General features: G+C 38.7%; 1 protein-coding gene across 5 annotated transcripts in view; it reads right to left on the reverse strand.

The window, feature by feature from the left end:
- The window catches only part of Srpk1 (SRSF protein kinase 1), a 73551-nt gene that overhangs the window by 44487 nt on the left and 5046 nt on the right, over positions 1–24018 (reverse strand). For all 5 annotated transcript variants that reach the window (XR_015440205.1, XR_015440206.1, XM_087184366.1 and 2 more), the window contains exons 3-6: positions 5329–5447; positions 3970–4078; positions 2651–2738; positions 1619–1706 (exon numbers count right to left, since the gene is read on the reverse strand). Coding sequence is in view for 3 of the 5 variants with exons in the window: in XM_087184366.1 (XP_087040492.1) it covers positions 1619–1706; positions 2651–2738; positions 3970–4078; positions 5329–5447 (404 nt within the window). In the remaining 2 variants the exon portion in view is untranslated. The remainder of the gene's footprint in view (positions 1–1618; positions 1707–2650; positions 2739–3969; positions 4079–5328; positions 5448–24018) is intronic.

Consider the following 24018-nt stretch of genomic DNA (forward strand, 5'->3'; position numbering starts at 1 on the left):
GCACAATGACACTGACAAACATTACAAACTTAAATAGAAGACAGAATCAATGGCTACCATGACATTCTGTATAGGTATTTCTTGTTTACCTTTCTTCTTACTACTCTGCATAAACACAAACACAAACACACACACAGTAAATAATCTAGGTGTCCACAACTGGTAAAAGATACACTATTGTAAGATGGATGCAATAATTTTCCTTAGAGATCTGGAGATTGTGAGTTTTATTTCCCTAAGGAAATGACTTAGAACTTCAGAATAAGTCTTTTCACATTTACCACCTATTTTCTTTCCTTTCTCATATGTTGTTTCTATCAAATTTCTTCCCACAGTCTATTCTACACAGAATGACAGTCACTTGTACCCCACTCTGGGAGGGGAATCAATGGTAATTAAGAATGTGTGCTAAGAGAAGCCAAACAGGAATGGCAAGTAGGATGATCTATGAAATGTCTTTCTTTGCACATTTTAAAATCATTCATGAGTGAATAATTTTAGATTCTCCCATCTAAGTAAGATACTTTATTTTAGCTTTTACTCTGAAAGTCTAACAGGCCTTTATAAACTTGCCTGTTGCGATAACCTTTTGAGTATCTGCACAGAACAACAACAGTTAACTTGTGAAGAAAATGAACTAAGGTTCAAATTTCCAGCTCTAATATTCTAAAACTTCAGGTTAAAAATATAAAACAATGTGAACAATAATATTTAAATTCTAAATGTAACTGGCACTGACAAGCTTCTTCAATACGAAGGCCTGTGAATACACAACAAAAGAAAATGTCTGTACTAATAGGTAAAGTTCATACAACCTTCATTTAGTAATAGCTATTTTCTAAAAGTTTTTTTTGATTTTGCTTTAATTCACCTGAAAAGGGAATAAAGATGGGGGAACCAAAGCAATATCTGAAGAAGCACACTGCACAAAACTCAGGTCTGTATTCAAAAGTGCACAACAGAAGGTATGACTGCGTAGCTCAGTGGCATTGTGCCTGCCTGGCAAGTGCTAGGTCCTGAGTTTGATCCCTGTTACCAAGGGAAAAAAAAAGGATAATTGTGAGGCCCAGCTGAATGGGTCAGGAAGTACCCAGGACTCCTGGAGCAGAGTTCGGGCATGCCTGTGGATGACTGACATGCGGGACTCAGGATGAGCAGGGAAGACAATATGCACCCTGGATGTGGGTGGCATTAGCCTCTGGCCTGATCACATAAAAAGTGAAAGAAGCCTCCCATCTCACTTTCTCACTGCCTTTGGATGCTCATTTCCAGTGCCTTCAGCCTTGCCACGCAGACCTTTTGGTTTTCCGATGCAGACAGACCCCCACCAGGCTGCGCTGTGAGCTCCAGGCTCCTGACTTTGGGCTCCTCAGCATGCAGATGGCCATTCTGCACTCCCCTACCCAACTCCACAGGCAGCCACTGTGAGTGTACTTTGTAAATCCTTTATATGTCATATGTATGTATTTTATATTAAATCTGACCCACCAACAAACCCTAACTGATACAGAGGTAGTTTTATCACAGTTTACAAAGGAAAGATGTCAAAGTTATTTGTACAACTCCAGTCCTTTCCCTGGGATGCTATTTTATAAAGAGTAAGTTTTGAAAAGGATACGTGTTCCATTAACTCCAGATATTTTAAAGTCATCCAGTAGTTGAACAACCATTTCTCTGTTTGGATCACTGGGGTCTGAATTGCGAACCTGTCAGGAAGAGAGAGAATTTGGCAAAGGGAAAGCATGGAAACAAGCCAAATGTTAATGGAATATACAATGCAGTAAACTAACTCCAAGAAAGAACTTCTAAAAATCTATATACTAGATTTCTAATTTAACCACTTTGCTACTCACAGTGTGGCTTAGAAATTAACTGCTGGTTACCAAGCTATCAGGAACTAAGGCACTTTTACAGAATGTGAATCTATCACAGTACTAACCACACTGTTTACTGAGTTGATTTTTTTTTTAATAGAAAAACTCTCAATGAAAGAGGCAGTATATGTTGATTTACTTTGGGGCACACGCTCCTTATCACAAACTGAACTTTGAAAAGCACTGCCTCAGAGATTTCAAGGTACAACACATTTTATGAACAAAATGACTAAAGAGCAGCAGGAATAAAATGAGAGATGGAGGGCACACTGGGACAGAGATGTACCTAAATGCAGGTTTCCTACCCTTGAGTTAAAGCTCCTCCTACTGTGTTGACACCTTCATTTATAACAAAACTGAAATAAATGTCCTGATAAAATTTACCTAAGTTGTCAAGTATAAATGGAATTAATGAATACAGCATTTATTTTTTGTTGTTTTATAACATTTAAAAACAATGGACATACAATAATTCACACAATTTTCTTCTTAATAGTAGCTTATCTGACACATAAGACATATCTGATAAAATTTTTTTGCTTGCTTGACAATTCTTTGGAGTGTCAGTGTATACAGACAGAATTCTAATTACACTAAATCCCACCAATTCCCTACCACACACTTGTGGAAATATTATCTTCCTCTACACCTTATGAATACTAGGACTTTACAGTAGATGCAGTAAAAATTTACCCATGCTAAAGAGTCTACTAGATGCTATGTCTAATTAAAACTACACAATGCTTTTCAGTTCACACATATGATGTAATACTCACTGATTTCAGCAACCGGATTTCATCTAGCGCTGTTTCAGTATAATGTTCAGCACTTTTAACTACTTTCATCGCCACAAACTTCTTTCCCCTAAGAAACAAACAGAGGCAATTAAGATTAAATGTCAAAAAAAAAAAAAGAAAAAAAAAAAGACTAAATGCCCAACCAGGGATTTAGCTCAGTGGTTCTGCCACCAGCCTTGTAAGTGCAAGGTCCCGAGTTTGATCCCTGGTACCAAAAAAGAAAAGAAAAAGGGACGGGGGGAAAAGACTAAATGCCCTACCCATATATGAGAAGGTAAGAATTGGTTATACTGGCAGATGGTAAGCAAATATAAATATAGTATTGATTTCATGTCTCCCTGTAGCCAAACTTTCTATGTGGTCACTTCTAATTGTTAACTGGCACAATTGGCTAGATTTCATTTATAGGAAGAAAAAAAATCTGTTTGTTCTCAGATAATCTCAGTTATTGAAAAATTTCTCTAAATTAAAATCTACCTTTTGAACTGGGAAAGTAGTTGAGTGGTAGATGGCTTGCTTAGCATGTGCAAGGTCCTGGATTTCCTTCCCAGCACCACAAAACAAAACAACTAAAACTACGTTCAGAGTAGCTCCTGGAATCCCAATACTAAGAAATGGGGAACCATAAGGGAAAAAAATACTACTAAATCAGAAATATCCTTTATATATCTATATAATAAAAGATACAAGGTTAAAAGCTACTTATCCTGTAAGAAGGCTGAAGACATACTAGGATGAAAACAAATAACATCATAAAAATTAAATGATAATACATGAAATGCATAGATAGCAATTACTGTTCCATCAAAGACAGAGTACATGTTTAGGTAAATACTCAATGTTAAAGAGGTATTTTTATTGCCTGTAATTTTTATGTTAGAGAAAATTTCTAGACTGCATGGCTGAGTAAATCTGTTACAAAAATAAAAAATTTCACACTGGTTTAACATTATATAAAAATTTAACTCTACCTTCAGTAAGAAGATGACTTATTAATTTACATACCACTGAACATAAGCAAAGCTTTGAATCTGGGCGTTCTAAGTGCTTTGTTGGTGCTAATTTCATCAATATGTCGATTCTAAGGCCTCTAAAATGGAGAGGCAGATATATATCTAGACATAGACATGTATATGGAATTTTCATATGTCTGATTTTCATGACAAGAACATGATTTGTCCAAGAACATAAAGATTACAATAATAAAATTATAATCAAAAAATCAATTTAGAGAAAAATCAGACCAAAATGTGGAGGCATCATCCAAGTAATTTGTTTGTAAGACTACTAAAACTTACTGAATATCCCATGATAGCCACACTGTTGAAAAGTGCCCCCAGCCCAACTTTCGGATCACATGGTATCTGCCATTGAACAGATCACCGATTTTCACAAGATGATAACCTCCTGGAAGGAGCAACAAGAGGAATATAATCAGAACCACCAAGATAAGAAACAATCACTTCATTAGTAAGAAAGGGATCTTATATTCCATTTATCCATGTCCATATACCTTGTATCAGTCAAACTGACCTCATGTTACAAAAAAATAATCTTAGTGAATAAAATTTTAAATTGAGCAAGTGATGTCTGTCTGTTAGAATCTCATCCTCAAACAAAAAAGGTTGTAGGGCTGGGGATTTAGCTCAGTGGTTCCACCACCTGCCTTGCAAGCGAAAGGTCCCAAGTTTGATTCCAGTACCAAAACAAACAAACAAAAATGAGGTTGTGTATCACAACAGCCCTGCCCCCAAAACTGCAACCGATTTCTCTAAACATATGAATCTGCTTTTAGTTACAATCTCAGGATTTTTTCCAGAAGAATAATAACTTCTGTTTAGTTGAAAAAAGAAACAGGAGGATTTTCTTCTCTAAATAAAAATAAAAACCAGGAAGGTCTGAAAAGGTTGCCCAAACTGGTGGGAATTTTACCACTTATCTGGGGTGCTGGGGCACACCTGTAACCCCAGCTCTCTGGGAGGGTGAGGCGGGGGGCGGGGGGATCACAAGTTTGAACCCTACCTGGGCAACTAGTGACTTACTGAGACCCTGTCTCAAAAATGCAGGGCTGGGGGGCCCGGGGATTTAGCTCAGTGGTTTCGCCGCCTGCTGTGCAAGCCCAAGGACCCCGGTACCAAAAAAAAAAAAAAAAAGTGGGGCTGGGGATATAGCTCAGTATGAAGGACCTGGGTTCAATCCCCAGTACCTCAAAAAGGGGAGGGTGTATTAAGAAGATATTTCTTGGGCTGGGGATTTAGCTCAGTGGTTCTGTCGCCTGCCTCGCAAGCACAAGGACCTGAGTTCGATCCCCAGTACCAAAAAAAAAAAAAAGAAGATATTTCTTTCAAAATATCTGTATAACAAAATACCACAATTGGCTACTTCTGGGTATAGCACTGCAGGTAGCTTTTCTTTTCTTTTTAATATGTTTCTGAAATTTTCTAAGGTAATTATGTAGTATCATTTTTAAAGAGAAAAAAGTGAACATTTAATATAAAATTAGACTTGGATAAATTTAAGAATACTGCTTCTTGTATCTTAGAGAATAAGATGCAAAAGTCATCAAAACTGTGCTTACACTGACAGACCAAATATTCAAATAATGAAATGGGAAACAGATGGATCGCACCTTGCCAAGTATCTCCTCACTCATTTACCTTTACAATAGTCATTGGGATCTTCCTGCTCATCATCATCGGATCCCAGAATCTCCTCTTCCTGCTCTGGTAGATCACTCTCAGAATGGGGAGCAGAGCCTCGGTGCTGAGTTTCAGTTCTAAGAAATAACACAAACATGCTCGTTCCGTATGGATGGAAGAAAAAAAGGATTTAAGAAAATATCACTATCATCTCTTTTACTCAGTAATCTTCAGATAATTTCAACAGAATTATTAGGCGGCTGCCTAAGGAAGACATTAGCTATAACTTTACCTCATAGTACGTGAATGATGACTAAATAAAAGCTGGGAAACATAAAGGTATTAAGAGGAAAAATCGCTTGAACTCTAATATTCAAAAACAGTTTTTGAGCAAACAACTGGATTTTCTTCCAGAATTCTGCTGAATATTTATGAAAAAGTAATTCTGTAATCACATACTAAACAAACTTGTATCTTAATTCTAGTGTAAACTTTATTTCTTGTTTCTACGCAATCTCTTAAACCCTAGCACGCTTAGACCAGTGGTGGTGAAGCTATGGCAGGTGCGCCGTGGTGGGCTGACTGTGTCACTAAAGGCCCCAAAGGCTCGCTGTCCCCGCTCTAGATCAGTCACCATCTACTTTGGCACAGCCTACTCAGCTGGGCGTTTAACTTGTTCCTAATTTTTCTTCACTAAAACTAGAGGTATTCAGTATTTTTGGGTAAGTCATTCTGTATTTAGAATGATTTCCCTGAAACAGACTACTAGGCAGGGATCAAAACATTTCTCTATGGCCAGGGATTTAGCTCAGTGGTTTTCCCGCCTGCTGCGCAAGCGCAAGGACCCGAGTTCGATCCCCAGTACCAAAAAAAAAAGAAGTAAACATTTTTTGTGAAGGGTTATTTTTACTTATAAAACACAAGGAAGTACCATTTCCACTTAAAGGATTCAAGACTGAATAATAAGTCACAAGGCAAATCAGGCATTGTGGTGCTTGCCTGTAATCCTGGTACCTACTTTAGAGGCTGAGGCAAGAGGATCGTTGCAAGTTCGAGGCCAGCCTGGGCTGTTAGTTCAAGGCCAGCCTGAAATACACAGTGAGACTCTGTCTGGAAAAGTCAAACCAAAGCAATGAACAAACCCAAGGAAAGGAGCAAAGCCATAAACCATAACACGTGGTCTCCACACCGCTGTTAGTACAGACAAAAGCTTCTTGTTCTATACTGATTACTTAAATATTTGGCTCTCCCAATATTTATTCTAAATCGAGTATAAGAGGGAAAATTCTATTTTCAACTATTAAATTTCCTTTGTGTCCTAGGTCTGCACTGCTTAGGGCACCCCTCTCCCGAGTTGGAGGTCCCAGACTTCCCTTCCAGTAAGACGTCTCACAGCTCCATTTTATCCCATGTCAATGGATATAACTACTCTGGACATTCACACAAATGCAGTCATATAGTGCGTGGTGTTTTGTGACCAGCTTCTTTCATTAGCTGTTCTCAAGGTTCATGTGTGTTGTAACATGTATTAGTACCTTATTCCTTTTTAATAGCTGAATAATATTCCACTATATGGATACACTACAGTTTATTTATCCCTTCATCAGGTGATGGACTTCTGGGTTGCTTTCTCTTTACGATTATGAATCATCCTAGAAGAAGCTTGTGTGATCATGTTCACAGCAACAATCTAATAATCAAAAGCTGGAAACAACTAAATGCCCATCAACAGAGTGGATAAGAATGTTACAGTATTCCGATACAATGAAATACTATTTCCCAACAGCAAAAATGAATGAACTACATGCATCAGCATGAATAAATTGCACAAACACAAGACTGTTTAAAAATCAGGATTATTAATTCAGAGAAACTGTAATGTAGGGATGTGGTCAAGGGGCACATAATAAGCTTTTACGGTAATTTCCCCTTGCCTTCTTCCTCCCTCCCTTTTTCCCTTTCACTAGGGATTGAACCCAGGGCCTTCATACTGAGCTACATCCCTAGCCCTTTCTTACTTTATTTCGAGACAGGTTTTCACTAAGCTGTCCAGGCTCAGCTCAAATTTTTTATCTTTCTGCCTCAGCCTCTTAGAATACTGCAATTACAGGTGTACGTTACCACTCTGGGTGGTAATTTATTTCTTAAACTGGGTAGAAGTTAAAGTATTTATATTATTCTTTGAGTACATCTCAAATATCTTTTTTTTGGTACCGGTGATCGAACTTGGGGCCTTGCGCTTTCGAGGCAGGCAGCAGAACCACTGAGCTACATCCCTGGCCCCATCTCAAATATCTTATTTAAAACATACTGGCTATGTGTTCAGGTTCAAACAGAATTCAACACTCCTAGGGCTTTTTGTTTACTTTACCTCTCTGATGATACTGATCACACGATTACTATAAAATGCAAATGCAAAGGGAATACAATTACATTTATTAATTCTTTTTTTGGTTTGGTTTTTTTTTTTGAGACAGAATCTTGCTATGTAGTTCAGGATGGCCTTGAACTCACAGTGATTCTCCTGCTTCAGCCTCCCAGGAACTGGGATTATAGGCATGCATCACCATACCCGGCTACATGTTTTAATTCCCTGCAGGCTGGGAATTTAGCTCAGTGGTTTCGCTGCCTGCTGCGCAAGCACAAGGACCCAAGTTCGACCCCCGGTACCCAAAAAAAAAACCCCAAAACAACATTTTTACCTACAAATCTTTCTTCTAGATAGCTGACTTTTGTTTTATAGGAAAAAAGCAGTCCAAATAAATGACAAATGTATGTAGACAATCTGGCTAAGAAAAAGCTTTATCTAAATGATATACCTGTATGTACTGTAAAACTTTGTATGTATTCTTTCCAAAAGAAGAAAAAATAACCCAAAAATTTATGCAGGAACTTGAAACAGTGCTTTGGTATAATATGGGCGTGAGGTCATATAATATGTAGGTTTTTACTTTTTGTTTAGTAGGAAAAAAATACTAAAAAAGAAAAAAATCATCCCTTTATTATTAGTATAAATCAAATGAATATAATTTATAAACCACAGTAGCAATTAAGTAAATTATGATATTGGAGAGTTTCATAAGACACAACAGTAAAATGAAAAAGACAAGTAGCTGAATAGATTGTGGTTCATTTATCATCCCCTCCCCAGAGGTGCACAGCTAAATATATTCACAGACAATCACAATGCAAGGGGAATACAAGGGTGGAGTCAACTGTTGATATGTTTCCCCCTGGATAGAGTGCAGCCTAAGGAGTGAGAGAATGTAAAACCAGTTTTTATGTTTTGTTGTATGTAACAATTTTGAACTGCTGGAATCTTTTCCAAGGAGAACTACTCATGAAATACATCACTTAAAAAATTGACAAAAGGTTTTTTAAAGTACCACTCATTGTTGTGTTGCAGGGAGACTGGAGTACTAGCTTCAAACGGAACTGCCTGGTAGTATTCCCTCCAGAACTGCTCAACTAAATAAGCTGGCGGGCGCAGGCTTGACACTCCCACCCAACTAGGTCCAACAAGATCAATTAGAACTCCTCAGAGGGAAAGGTTAGAGGCTGGGAAAACTGAGGAATCTTAAGCAATAAGGACAAGAGGGTTGCTGGAGGAGGCAATGACTGCAGCCAGTGAGGGAGGCAGAATCTCTGACAATGAAGTAAAAACTGCAAGAAAATAAAGACATTTCATTGTCTTAGAATAAAAAGATAGGCAAATCTAGAGAGATACATTCAGCATCACAATGGCCGTCTACCCATTAACCTCTCTCAATGTGGCCCGAATTTGAATTTGGTTACTCAGCAAGAACTGTTCTAAATAATACACATACATAATCTGGCAGCAATCACAACAATTTTGAACTGTTTCACTTCTAAATACTCTGAAAAATTAAGACAACTATATATACTTTATACCAATGTCAATCTCCTGGGTTTTATACTGTACTGTAGCTGTACAGTACAGTAGATACTGGAAGAAATCAGCTGAAGGATATGGGGTACCTCTGTAATGTAACTGCAACTTCTTGTGAATCTTCAATTATTTCAAAAATAAAAAGCTTTTTTAATTGTGGAGAAAAATTAAGATGTACATAGAGATTTAGGCACAATATCACAGAAAAAAGCTAGAAACAAAAACTTAAAAACAATGGGTTGCACAAGTGCATTACATTGTCTCCATGCTCAAAGCCAACAAATAGAAATGAATGAAAGTATATAATTGTAGGGCCAGGGATTTAGCTCAGTGGTGCCGCCGCCTGCCTCGAGAAGCACAAGGTCCCGAGTTCGATCCCCGGTAACAAAATAAATAAATAAATAAATAAATAAATAAATAAATAAATAAAAAGCCTGTGTCGGGTAAATGAAAAGTATATAATTGTGAAAAACCAGAGAAACAGAGCAAGCTCCTAGCAACCTAGGGGAAAAAAGGGTAAACTGAAGTGGAGGAGGAGGAAGCCAAGCTGTGCTGCCTGATAAAACTCAATGTTTAGGTATGATGCATGTGGGTTTAAGAAGGATGGCTAAGGAGCTGAACTCAATGGCTGTATAAGAACCTGACCTCTTATACGACACAGAGCAGACAGGCTGCTATTTATCTTGCAGGGGAAAAAAGGTTGCTTGCTCCCTGAAGAAAATGAACAAAACTAGAAAGAACAAAGTGATGATAGTAGCCCAGGGTACAGCTGTCCACATTGGGGTTTGTGGTGGAAGCTGGCATCTCAGCCAGCTCCCTACCTATTCACCCTACAGAAAAAGCCTTGAGGGACACAGGTCTATCAGGTCTGTAATGATTCATCCATAAATAAGAAAAGACGGCTAAAGAACTACTGAACATTTGAGAGCCTACAATCCCAAAGACAGAGATAATTAACAGGAAAACTGACCCTAGCGGAGAGGGACGCATTCATGAAAAGACAAATCTTGGAGAGGGGAAGAGGGAGCAGAAAGAATTAAGATGTGTTATGTATATGTACCAACTCCTCACTATGAATGTAATGATTAGGTATTACAAACATGTACTAGTGAAAAATTTTAAAGATTAGACAAATCTTACAACATTTAACATGAGCAGAGAAAATTTAAATTATGAGGATGCCCCAATATAATAAAATGGGATAAAAGATGAATAAAGTAAGAAAAAAGTTTTAGAAAATAGAATTGAGTTCCCTGAATGTGTGTAAGGAGAGAAAATTGCTTATGGAGACAAATGCATGTGAGAGCTCTGGGTTCAATCTCCAGCCCTGCAGATAACCAACAAACTACTAATAATACATGCAGTGAAGACAGACAAGTCTTAAAATCACCATGCTGAGCAAAAGAAGCTAGATACCGAATATACACCCTGTAGGATTCCATTCACATGAAACTGCTGAAGGCCCAAACTAATCTACAATGACTGAGGGATGGCTGGCAGTCACCGAGACCCAAGACATTAAGAGGGAGATTGAGTGCAAAGGGGCCTGCAATGAAGCTCCAGGGGGTGATGAAAATGTCCTAGCCTTGACTGGAGTGTTGACTACATGGATCCATAAATTTGTCAGAATAAACTGTGTTTTGTTATAAATTTTGCCTCAATAAGAATTGTTCATAAAATAATGATTATTTCCTTCCTCTTTCTCCAGGAAAAATCAAGCTATCCATGATTCACCCAAAGCCAAGAAATAAAAGATCTTCTGCCTATTGAGTTTTTGCTTTCTGGTCAATAACTGAAAACTAGAAGCTCTTTATCAGGGAAGGTTCCAGAATGGAGCCAAGGACAGGAAGAAGGAACCAAAATGGCAGCAGAGCAGAGCACAAGCACTTAAGTTTGCAAGAAGCCCCTGAAAAACTCACAAGAGCAAAACAGGGGTCAGCCTGAGATCCTGCAAGATTATGGCTTCAGGAGGCTACATCAACAATTTTTTATAATCTTGTTTGGGAAAATTCCTATGTCTGAAATGATTCTGAGTTTCTATGACTACAGGGAGTTCTTTAATAAAACCTACCTGAAAAACTTTCTACATCAAAAAAACTTAAGATCTAAAATTTAGTGTCCTCTGGTCACTTGCAATCTGGTGATCTCAAGTGACTGCAAGTAGCAGCATTCAAAGGAACTAAGGTATATCTGGATTTTTAAGGTAAACTAAGCTTCATTACCTTAACTAGATAAAATGTTTTTGCCATTTAGTTTAATTGTCTTTCATAAGTGTTATGGCAATTTATACTCCATTACTTTCCTTTTCAATATCCAGTGTTACTAACTTTCTGATCTTTGCCAACGTGGCGGGGAAACAAGAGAATCTCAAAGGATGGTAAAAGCCCTATAATTCAAAGTGATCACATTGGTAGCTGTATTAAATGAAAAAGATGGTTAAAGCAGATAATCATTAAAAATTATTATAATTATAACCTAAAACATGTAAGTAAACAAGTCACTTCTTTGCATATGGATGTACTGACTCATGTTCCTAGTCACCTTTCTTGCACCAGTAACACCTATGACATGTGTATCAACTATAACTTCTAATTGGAATTTAAGTAAAATATGAACTTAAAAACACCTGGAGATTCATAAAACAGAATGAAAAAAATCTCTACAAACTCAAATGGAGTGACTTCAGGAAATACTCTTTAGGGAAAAACGCACTGTGCAAAACAATGTATACACATGCTTGGTACCTTAAATGTAAGAAAGACAGAAAAACAATACCTAATACTTATTTTTAGAAAAATAGATAAATCAGAAACAAATGAAATGGTTACCTGTAAGCAATGGGTGGGAGTGGGATAAAGGTATGGATAAGGAAGATTTCTTGAAACACATATATACTTTAATTACTAAATAAAATTAAAGAAAAACTGTGGAAAAAAGCAAACTCTAAAACTGAATACCAATGAAAAAATAAATATAATTGTATATTGATAAAATATTGGAAAAATTAATTCAATTAATTTTAAACACTGTTGGGATATATCCTGAAGATTAAAGAAATCTTGAAAATAGAGCAAAAGCTCTTTAAAAAGATCTTGAGGGCCAGGGATTTAGCTCAGTGGCACCTCACCTGCCTTGCAAGCACAAGGTCCTGAGTTCGATCCTGAGTACAGAGAGAGAGAGAGAGAGAGAGAGAGAGAGAGAGAGAGAGAGAGATCAATCTTGAACTACTCAGATTATTGATACTGATATTTAATCGTGAAACTATTTTATATGTACTACAGAGAAAAAAAGAATAAATATACAGGGCTGGGGATTTAGCTCAGGTTTCACTGCCTGCTGCGCAAGCGCAAGGACCCGAGTTCGATCCCTGGTACCAAAAAAAGAATAAATACATAGATGTCATGGGACATGTTGTGAAATTGAAAAAGCAAAGTACAAAAGATTGTCTACAGTATACTATCTTTCTTGGAAGAAAGAGGAGGACTTAAAAGAAAACGCACCTGCTCATTTGTGCAGAGAAACATAGAAGAATATCTGGAAACTAAACAATGGGTGAGTGGGAAAAAGGAAAAAAGAGAACAGGAACCAAGTGGCAGGGATGCAGAGGGCACTTCTGAGTCTATCTTTTTATATGTGACTCTTTAGAACCACAGTATAATGTGACACACAGTATATCTTCTAAAACAGAAGAGTAAAACCAAACAGGTTTGAATATAGTATAGATGCCAACAAAGGAATGTAGCTATATGCCAAATGATCACCATACTTCCAGCATGGGTTGAAAAGTTTTTGTTTTTGTTTTTTTTTGGTTTTGGCTTTAAGGGTTGGGGGGGGTTGCCTTGTATAATTTTCAAATAATCTTAAGGGCTGGGGATCTAGCTCAGTGGTTCCGCTGCCTGCCTTGCAAGGGCAAGGACCTGAGTTTGATCCCTGGTACCAAAATAAAATAAAATAAAATAATCTTAAGAGGTAAAATATGCTAATCTTTATATATATAGCTGATCACAGGAGGAAGTAGGCTTGCACTACTTTCATGTATTTTTCTTAGTACATTCATGGTTTCATTTTTCTATGTTTAAATCTTTGATCCATGAGTAATTTCACCGAGAAATGGGAAGGAATGTAATTTTCTTTTTGGTACTGGCGATCGAACTTGGGTCCTTGCACTTGCAGGGCAGGTAGTGGAACCACTGAGCTAAATCCCCAGCCTAATTTTCATTTTTTGATCCCAGTTCTGCTAGCAGTAGCCAACTATCCATCTTTTCTGAACTCATCTGAAACATAATCTTTTTTTTTTCTTTTCGGTACCGGGATTGAACTCAGGACCTTGTGCTTGCGAGGCAGGCGGCAGAACCACTGAGCTAAATCCCGGGCCGGGAAACATAATCTTTTTTTTTTCCCCATTAAACATAATCTACGCAAGTGAAAGGACCCGAGTTCGATCCCCAATACCAAAAAACAGATAAACATAATCTTAATGGCACTATATTCACTTGTGTTTGGTCCTCTTTCTGGGTTCTCTATTCTGTTGCATGCTTTGTCTATTTAAGGGTAAGTACCACTCAATTTTAACCATTATAACTTTATAATATATTTTAGTATCTGGTAATTTATTACTTTCTCAAATTATTATTTTGTTGATGGAGGTTTTTCAAGACAGAGACTATGTAGTTCAGGTGGGTCCTGAACTCACAATGTAGCCAGGCTAGCCTCGAACTTGCAGTGACTCTCCTGCCTCAGCCTACTAAGTGTTGGGATTATAGGCATGGACCACCACATTCAGCTTCTCAGAATTTTCTTCACTGTTCTTTTTGGTACTGGGGATCAAACTCGGGTCCTTGTGCTTGCCAGGCAGGTGGCGTAACCACTGAGCTAAATCCCCAGCCCCTTCACTGTTTTTATATTTTAATTTTTTTTTTTTTGGTACCAGAGATCAAACTTGGATCCTTACACTTGTGAGGTAGGTGGCGGAACCACTAAGCTAAATCTCCGGCCCCTATTTTAATATTCCTTAAAATTTGAAATCTGCTTTTGTTCTTAACAGAATATTTAGTGGAGTTCATAATTTAGGGAAAACTAGAAGACAAACATGAGTCTCCCAAACTAGTGTATATCTTCATGCACTCAACTATTTTAGATTACTTTTTAATTATACCCTACAATAAGATTGCTTTAAAAATGTAAAGATAGGGCCAGGGATTTAGCTCAGTGGTTCTGGCGCCTGCCTTGCAAGCGCAAGGTCCTGAGTTCGATCCCTGGTACCAAAAAAAAGAGTAAAGATAGAGCTGCACTACAACATTAATTACGATTGCATCTGTCATCCACTCAGCATAGAGCAATACCTAGAAATGGACCCAGGAATAATTATCGCAGGTTCTGCCACCTAACATTTTCATAAGAAATAAAGATGATATCACAAAAATCTCTTTCTATACCAACATATTGCTCAACATAAAATTTTAACTGAATGGATGCCAAAAATCTTGGTTTCTCACTAAAAAGAATTAAGGTTCCTTGAGAAATGACTGATTCCAGGGCTGAGGCAGGCAAAGTACAAGACCAACCTGGACCATCTTTTTGTGCCATATCATACAGAAGTACTCAAAGACTGAAGCCCATTGCAGTGGCTCACACTGCAATTTCAGCTACTTGCAAGCCTGAGGCAAGAGGATCGTGGGTTTGAGGTCAGCCTGTGCAAGTCAGTGAGATCCCATAACAAACAAGGGAGAGCAGATGGGAGGTGGGGGGGGAAGGGAGGGGAGGGGAGGGGCAGGCGAGAGATGACAATTGAACAAGGAGTCAGCTTGAAGGGATTCCCAAGGACAAAGCTGAAAGAACTTCAGCATCAAAATGAGTGCAAAAGATTAAAACTCACTGAATACAATAGGCTTCCACAAATTCATACCAGTAATGACGAGTAAGATGAGGAACAAATTAATGGGAAAAAGAGAAAGTTCCCTCCAATAACAGAACGCTGACCATAACCTTATGGGAAAATGTAAGAATTAAATAATCACTACTTTGAGTCGCCATCTTCACTAAGTGATCAAAGGAAGCATTCCCAGTAAGGAGACAAATATATGCCTCTTGGTGTGATATATTAAAGAAGATATAACTGACCTGGGTAGTGCCAACATGTACAACCTGACTCATAGGGAAACGGAAAAACCCAACTGAGGGACATTCTATAAATCATCTATGTTCTTCAGAACTGTCAATGTCAGGAAAGATACAAGCAGGCTAGGAAACCAATCTGGATTTAGAAACACACAAATTCAATGCAATGTGTGATCCTAGGCTGGGCACTGTACCAGGAAACCGGCCCCCCCAAAACCCTTTTCCTATAAAGAGCATCTAAAAGAGCAACACTGGCCATGTGAATATGATCTAGATTAGTAACACTGTATGGATGCTCTATTTCCTCTTTTGATAACTGCTGTGGTTATGTAATGTGTATTCCAGGGGACACACCAAGTATCTGGGTGTTAAGGGACAGGCTGTAATTTAATCTCAAGGCTTGTCATGAAGGTTCTGTACCAGGCACCCACAGCTCCCACATACAGGGCTGAGCCAGCAACAGGAACCTTGTAGAAGCTGCTTATTCTCTGGAAGGCTCATCACCTTGATTTATGACAAATACCACCAGGTGGCACTGCCTGTGTTGCCACAGCCTAGGTCCCCAGGGAGAGCACACCTGTACACTAAACTCTACTTTACAAACAAAAGACTGGCAATCTTTAATAAAGCACAAGCACGAATACTAGACAGCTGCAGTGGGCCACAGTGATGATCTGACTTTTCACTGCCCTCCGAAGCCCTCTCTCCACCCATCTCCTTGGGGCTGAGATCAAGGGCCCCTTTCCAGAGAACCAGGCTGACCTTCCTTAAAACAAGTTTTTGTTTTGTTTTTCGGTACCGGAAATCAGAAATCGAACTCGGGTCCTTGTGTTTTCGAGGGAGGCGGCAGAACTACTGAGCTAAATCCCCGGCCCTAAAACAACAGTTTTTGCTACATGTCCCCGACACTCTCTTGTTCAGTCATTTTTCCTGGGTGCTTGATATTTTATTACCTTCTTCCCCACACCCCCAGAATGTAAGTTTCATAAGGTGGACTTGACTTTGCTCTCCTGAATGAATGCCTACAACAGGGATATACACACTTGCTTCTCTTCTGTCTTTAGATGTTATTCATCATTCCTCAATTGAAGTCTATGTACCTTTGCCCTTGACTAGCCCCACAATGGAACTAGACCTTGAAGAGCCTTAAATGCCAAGCCTTAAAGCATTTTATGTGGAAGGTGGGGCCATCAGAGTGACTCTACAAGAGTACTTTAGAAGATCCCTTGGTGAGAATGTTTGGAAAAACAGCCGGACTGGAAAGCAAAGCTGCAAGAGACTCTGCAGACTGTTCAGTAGTTAAAGCCAAGGTCTTTGGAGCAGGAAGACCTAGGCTCATCCTGTTCCAGAGTTCACAGAAAAGCTCCCTAACTTTGGATAAACTGCTGGTTTACAAAGTTCTCTGTGCCTCAGCTGCCTCCTGTGTAAAATGCAGGCAGGAATAATAACCTAGGGAAGTTGTGACAATGACAATCCAGTGCTTAAGTAGTGCATGAACACAAATCTTAGCAATGTACATGGGAGAAGGAACAAGCAAGTTTTTTTCATTTATTCAATTTATTTTTACTGAGCACATACAGTTATGCCAGGCACTATTTACAGTGGAAATGCAACTATAAGCAGAGAATTGCTGCCTTCATTGTATTTACATTATATCACAAGGGGACCAAAAAAAGGCCCTAATTTATCTGAATTTACCCAGTTCTTGAGTTTCAGATGGCGAACAGCAAGGGCTAGAATAGTGGTCGAGTTCCATCAAAGTCCTACTTCACTCTCTTTCCAGGAAATGCATGTTCTATAACATCAAGTTGTGGGAAGGGCTAGTGAGAAAAATTAAGTAGGACCAGGAGATAAGAGTGTGCTTATGCTATTTTATTAAGGAAGTGAGAAGTGTTAGAGGTTAATCTAGAATAATGATTGCACAAAAAAAGCTAAACTTCAAGAAGAGCTGATTTGAAGACGATATTTTGGCAAAAGAAATAACTTAGCTATTGCTTCAAAAGGCAGGCAAGCTAAAAGCTGACTAGAAAAAGCACCTTAGAGACCTCAGCTTACTTACATGTGAACTTTACTCTTTCTCTATTGCGGGCAATGGGAGAGTGTAGGATTTCCTAATGCAGAAAATTCTCTTCAGGGCCCGTGTTAGGGGCTAAACTGTGACCCTCCCAACAAGATGCTAGCGTCCTAACCTCTAGTACCTCACAATGTGACCTTATTTGGACACAGGGCCCAAGTAAACAAACAAAAATGAGGTTATTAGGATGAAGAGTCATCAATGACTAGTGTCCTTATAAGAAGGGGAGATATGAATGTAGAGAGAAATAGAGTTTGGAAGACAATGTCTAGAGACATGGAGATGACGACCATCTACAACGGAAAAGTCTCAAGTAGGTTCTCTCCACCATCCTGGGAGGAGCCAAGTCTGCGGACGCCCTGATTTTAGACTTCTAGCCTTCAGAACTGTGAAACAATATATTTGTGCTGCATAAACCAGCCAGTTTGTGGTACTTTGTTATGACAGACTAAAGAAAATCCTGTTTGTATACTTACTTCCCTTAACAAATCATAACCCCCCCGCCAAAAAAGAAATCATAACCCCCTTGGAAGGAAGGGCTGTGCTCTGGTCCTCTATTTCCCTTCCAAAGTACTACATGTATATCGGAGGCAAAGCTTTAACAAGACACTATTTTAGTTCTAGCACCTACACACACATGAAACTCAATAAATGCCAAATTTCTCCCACTACTTTTTCCATATATATTTTTCCTGAAAGATACTTTCTTTGGCAAACTGACATAATTCTTCACATATCTAATTTTATCTGAACTTAACTTCTTTTTGCAGTACCCAGGATCAAACTCACGACCTTGCGCTTATGAGGCACCACTGAGCTAAATCCTTGGCCCTGAACTTAACTTCTTAGACATTTTCAAGTAGTCTACGTTACTCAACTTAGAAATCCTAGAAATAGAGCAATAGGGTTTGGCAGTAACAAATAAAAATTTAAATTTGGGGCTGGAGATTTAGCTCAGTGGTTCCAGCACCTGCCTTGCAAGCGCAAGGACACGAGTTTGATCCCCGGTACCAAAAAAAATAAATTAATTAAAATATAGCAAGGATTACACACAAATAAGTACACATTATCCATCCTGACCTTAGATCTGATACAGACACAAATCATAACATATGACTATTTCATGTATGTGAAATTTCAACAAATAGATGAATTATAACTATCGGTTTGACCCACAAACACTGGTAAGAAATGTCACATAAGGACTGGGGATTTAGCTCAGTGGTTCCACCGTCTGCCTCGAAAGTGCAAGGTCCTGAGTTCGTTCCCCGGTACCGGAGCAAAAAAAAAGAAAAAGAAAAGAAATGTCACATAAAAGTCAAACATAAATTCAGGTTTATAGCAGGTGTGTCCAACCTGTAGTCTTACTCTCTTTTTTAAAAATTTAAAATTTCTTGTAGTACTGAGGATTAAACCCAGGGTCATGACACTGAGCTACATCCCTGGCCCTTCTTTTATTTTGAGACAGGGTCTCCTTAAGTCACTAAGCTGCTCATGCTGGGCTCAAATTTGGCAATCTTCCTGCCTCAGCTTTCCAGAGTAATGAGATTATGGGCATGTGCTACCATGCCTCACTGCCCCCCTTTTTAATGTTTTAATAAAAATGTTTAAAAAGGAAGTGTTATTACATATATACATAACCCACATTATACATTTTGTATGTGACCCAAGCCAATTCCTTTTCACTCAGGAAAACCTGGGCCACAGGCTGGACACGCCTGAGTATGGCAAGTGAGGAAGGGTGCGCTTCACTCTTGCTCTGCACCAGGCCAGTACTGAGCAAAGGCAGCACTTTACTGTCCTTGGAAGCTTGCCCCCTAATGGTAAGGCAACTCGGGAACTGTCCAAGTTCATCTAACAAATGTGCTGGGGCAGGCTGGAACTTGGGGCTATGGGTCGAGATCAACAGCCTAAGCACATATGCTTGTATTACCCGCCCACCTAGAAACAGGAGGCGAATTACCAAGTTTGTCCCATTACATTCTGCAAAATCCAAACAAAATAACAACAAACAAAGCCCCAACTAAAGGCCTCAGAACTCACAGAAGATGGCCACCAAGCTTGGGTGTCATTTACCCTGGGATAAGAGACCTGAGCAGGCAGCACACTCTTTCCCAACTGTGCTTACTACCATCAATCTGGGGAGAGTGCTTGAGACAGAAGGCCCAGTGATGCCCAACCTTCCCCGGAAGACCAAGGCCGAGATTACAAAGTACTGTAACCCCTGAAATCTGGCCCTAAAAGTTCTGTTTACAAATAAAGTTGTAAACACTGAATAATCTGAGGAATCACATAAAAATAAAATTTCTAGCTTCTCTAAAAAAATCTGAAGACATAGGAACACTGGCCTCATCTTCCATTCCACACATTCTTAAAACCACCATCGTGTGCTTACTCACAGCATGCCTCACAGCCAGACTCTAAAAAGGAACACAATTACAAATTACATTTAAGCCATCAACACAGATGACCCAAATATTTCTGTAAGATCTGGAATCTTTAAAAAGCCAGATGATGTAAAATGAAAGCAAAACAAATGAATCTGTGCAACCAGGTGGTAACTGAATCATACAGCAAGGAACAAATCTATGTAACTATAAAGCTCAGTAATTTGATTCTATATCCCCATTGAAGTAGATCCTGACAAAATAATGTTCTTCAGTAACCATATGATTAATGGCAGCAGTGCTGGCACTGTTATCCCGAGACTATTGTGCAAAGACTATGGGAGAAAGAATAATCACTGTGATGGTGCTGAAAACTGGGGTTTCTCTTCCATGAAGGAAGAGGGAGATGTAAAATCAAAGAAAAACCTCTAGGCCCAGTGGCGGGCTGTTTGTATCACTGAAAGCTGTAAAAGGTTTGCCATCATCCTCTAGGAACTACAATTTGGTGTTTTTGTTGTTCTGTCTGTGTGTGTACTGGGAATCCAACCCACAGGTATTCTATCACTGAGCTACATCCCCAGCCTTTTTTATTTATTTTGAAACAGGTTCTTCTAGGTTTCCCAGGCTGGCCTCAAACTTCCAATCCTTCATCCTTAGCCTCCCTAGTAGCTGGGATGACAGGGGTGTACCACTGTGCCAGCCATAAGTTTTAAGTACAATATAAGCTCATTATTTCCTTTTTTTTCATTATTTCTTTTTAATAGAAGAAACAAAACTATTTCCTACGTCTAATCACAGAAGAGGCCTACAAATAACAAGAAGCTCAGTAGGAATAAGCTCTCTAAGCACCTGCATGGACTATGGTCTCCAAATGCCTCACTAAACGGCTTCTTGGAGAAAAGGCTCTTTTCTGGTCTGAAGCAGAAAATCCCCAAGATAAATCTGGACTATCATGTTAAAGAGCAAAAAACTGTCAAAAAGTGTCTCAGGCTGAGTAAAAATCCTCAGGACTCCCACTGAACTAAGTAGGGAAAAATCAATAAAAAATAATGGCTATACATGCTACAACATTATGCTAGGTGAAAGAAGCCAATCACAACAGACCACATAGTATATAATACCATTCATATGAAATGTCCAGAGCATACAGGCAAATTCATTGAGAAAGAAACATCAGTGGTTGCAATTGGAAGCTGGTAGCATGGGGTGGAGGGAACACATGGAGAATGATACGTTATTAGGTACACGGTTTCTTTTTGGGGTGATAGAAACATTCTAACCTTAGATTATGCTGATAATGGTTGCATAACTGTTTTAGTTCACTAAAAACCACTGAACTGCACACTTTGAATGGTTGAGTTTTATGGTAAATATATCATACCTGTATAAAACTCTAAGAGAAAAAACCCAATTTCAATGAATTGAACTATAAAAAAGTTTAAACCTGTGACTTTATAATCAAACCTTTATTGGTCATTTTGAGAAATCAGGAATCCTAATGTAAACTGTCCTGGGTAATCAAAGAGAGGAAATGAAGTTTCTCTTTACAGAAGTATTATAATTAGTAAATTAAGGAATAGAATATTATCATTTTGGAACCCTAAGTAATGGATCTAGGCAATTATCAATGGCCACTAAAATCACATAAAAAAAACATAAAACTAAAGAGCAGATTCGTTCTGACAGAATACAATGACACCTATGAAGTAGTCTGGCAGAAACAAATTTGCAAGGAAAAGAACATTAGATTAAAAGACTAGAGCTATTTCAAACAATGGCAATGTAAGGACTTTATGGATTCTGATTCAAACAAAATTAGCAGGGAGAATTTGAACACTGATTGGATATTTGACATTAAGGACTTATTTTAAAAAATTTTAAGGTGTGATTATAGTACTGTTTTTAAAAATTAAGAATCCACACTTTTTTTTTTTTTTTTTTTTTGGTGCTGGGGATCGAACTCGGGTCCTTGCACTTGCACAGCAAGCGGCGAAACCACTGAGCTAAATCCCCAGCCCATGAATCCACACTTTTTGACACCTGGAATTTGCTTCAAAATAAAATGGAGGGAAAGCCAAGCGTGGTGACATACACTTGTAATTCCAGCTACTAGGGAAGCTGAGGCTAGGCTGGGCAACAGACTCTGTCTTTAAAAAAAGATGGAAAAGGGCCAGGGATTTAGCTCAGTGGTTCCGCCACCTGGCCCACAAGCTCAAGGACCCGAGTTTGATCTCTGGTACAAAAACAAAAACAAAAACAAAAAAAAAGATAGAAAAGATACAGATAAAATAATATTAACTGTAGTTTAATTGCTGAAGTTGAGAGATGGATATGGAGAAGTTTATTTTGCCATTTTCTCTACCTATATATTTGAAATTTTCTGTAATAAAGTTTCTTAAAAGACAATAGTCCTGCCAAGTCTATACATCATTACTGCATTTATGTATCTCACTATTTCACATCTCTGAAATTAAGACGTATCTTTTTTTTTCTTTTTTGGTACCGGGGATCGAACTTGAGACCTTGCACTTACGAGGCAGGCAGTGGAACCACTGAGCCAAATCCCTGGCCCTTTGATAGTATTTTTAGCAGTACACAAAATGCCATCTTCTAAAACTGATTACATCTTAAATTCAATGAAAAAAATAATTGTAAGATTACACACGCGCGTGCACACACACACACACGCACACATATATATACTTCTCCCTAGCTAAATCATTTGCATTATACCTAGAAGAGTTCTAAAAAGCTCTCTCAACTATCTGAATCTTCTTACTTGCTTAGAATTAATTCAATTACATTAAAAATAAGGTAACTGAGAGTCATCAAAATTAAAACTTTAGGCAACTGGGGCCAGGGATTTAGCTCAGTGGTGCTGCTGCCTGCCTCACAAGCACAAGGTCCTGAGTTTGATCTCCAGTACCAAAAAAAAAGAACTTTAGGCACATTAAGAATGAACTTGGCGGGCCGGGGATTTAGCTCAGTGGCTCTGCCGACTGCTGCACAAGCACAAGGTCCCAAGTTCGACCCCGGTAAAAACAAACAAACAAACAAACAAAAAAGAGAATGAACTTGGCCAGGTGTGGTGCTGCATGCCTGTAATCCTAGCACTTGGAAGGCTGAGCGGGGAGAATCGCCATAAATTCAAGGCTAGCCTGAACTACATAAGGAGACTCTGTCTCAAAAAAAAAAATGAACTTAGTCCCCAAACTAGCTGTAGTGGTAGAGATGACCAGAGGACCACAAGCAAAGGACTACCTAAGACAGGAGAAAAAAACCTAAAGCTGGGCCAGGGATTTAGCTCAGTGGTTCCGCCACCTGCCTCATAAGTGGAAGGTCCTGAGTTTGATCCCTGGTACCAAAAAACAAAACCAAAAACCCTCTAAAGCTGGCAGTTATTCCATAAGGTCTAAATTGATTATAGATGACCACATCTTTGCTTTTAACAAGGGAATTCCTAAGCACCTATATCTTATTCACATTAGCACTTCAACAAGTTGCTGGTTTCAAATAATTTAGCGAGAAGACTTATCCTCACTGTAGTCAAAACACTAATGTAAGTGAAATTTGTTAGCACAAACTTACTGAAGCACACATTTAAATTTAAAGAAACCACTTAATTAAAAATGTTTTTTTGGCCCGGGATTTAGACCAGTGGTTCCGCCACCTGCCTCACAAGCACAAGGTCCCAAGTTCGATCCCTGGTACCAAAAAAAAAAAACCAAAAACCACAAGATACTTTTCAGATCACCAAATTTCCAAAGACCTGGTCTCTACTCAGCAAAGGCAAGAACACGCCCACTGTTCTGCCAAGCTCAGTCCTCCTTCAAGTCTGTTCAAATGCTACCTTCTCAAAGTGGCCTCCATCACCCTATTTAAAATTAATTGCATTTAAAATGCAACCGTATCCCCACTTCTCAATCCTCTTTATCTTTCTTTATGTTTCCACCTTATCACATAGTATACTGTATAATTACTTAGCACTATCTCTGTTGTTTATCGTCTCCCCCTTACTAAAATAAAACTCCTTAGGGAATAAGGATTTTTTTTTAAACCTTCATTGCTGTATTCCAAGGATAGAAAGCAGTGATTAGAATATGGTAAACATTTTCATAAATTCGAGTTAAGGCTTGTTAAATCTTTCTAGGGCCGGGGATTTAGCTCAGTGGTTCCGCCGCTTGCCCCTGCAAGGACCCAAGTTTGATCCCCGGTACCAA

Source organism: Heterocephalus glaber, unplaced genomic scaffold (genome assembly GCF_053883595.1).
Source record: "Heterocephalus glaber isolate CG9 unplaced genomic scaffold, H.glaber_assembly_v1.0 deba00001497, whole genome shotgun sequence".
NCBI classification, from domain to species: domain Eukaryota; kingdom Metazoa; phylum Chordata; class Mammalia; order Rodentia; family Bathyergidae; genus Heterocephalus; species Heterocephalus glaber.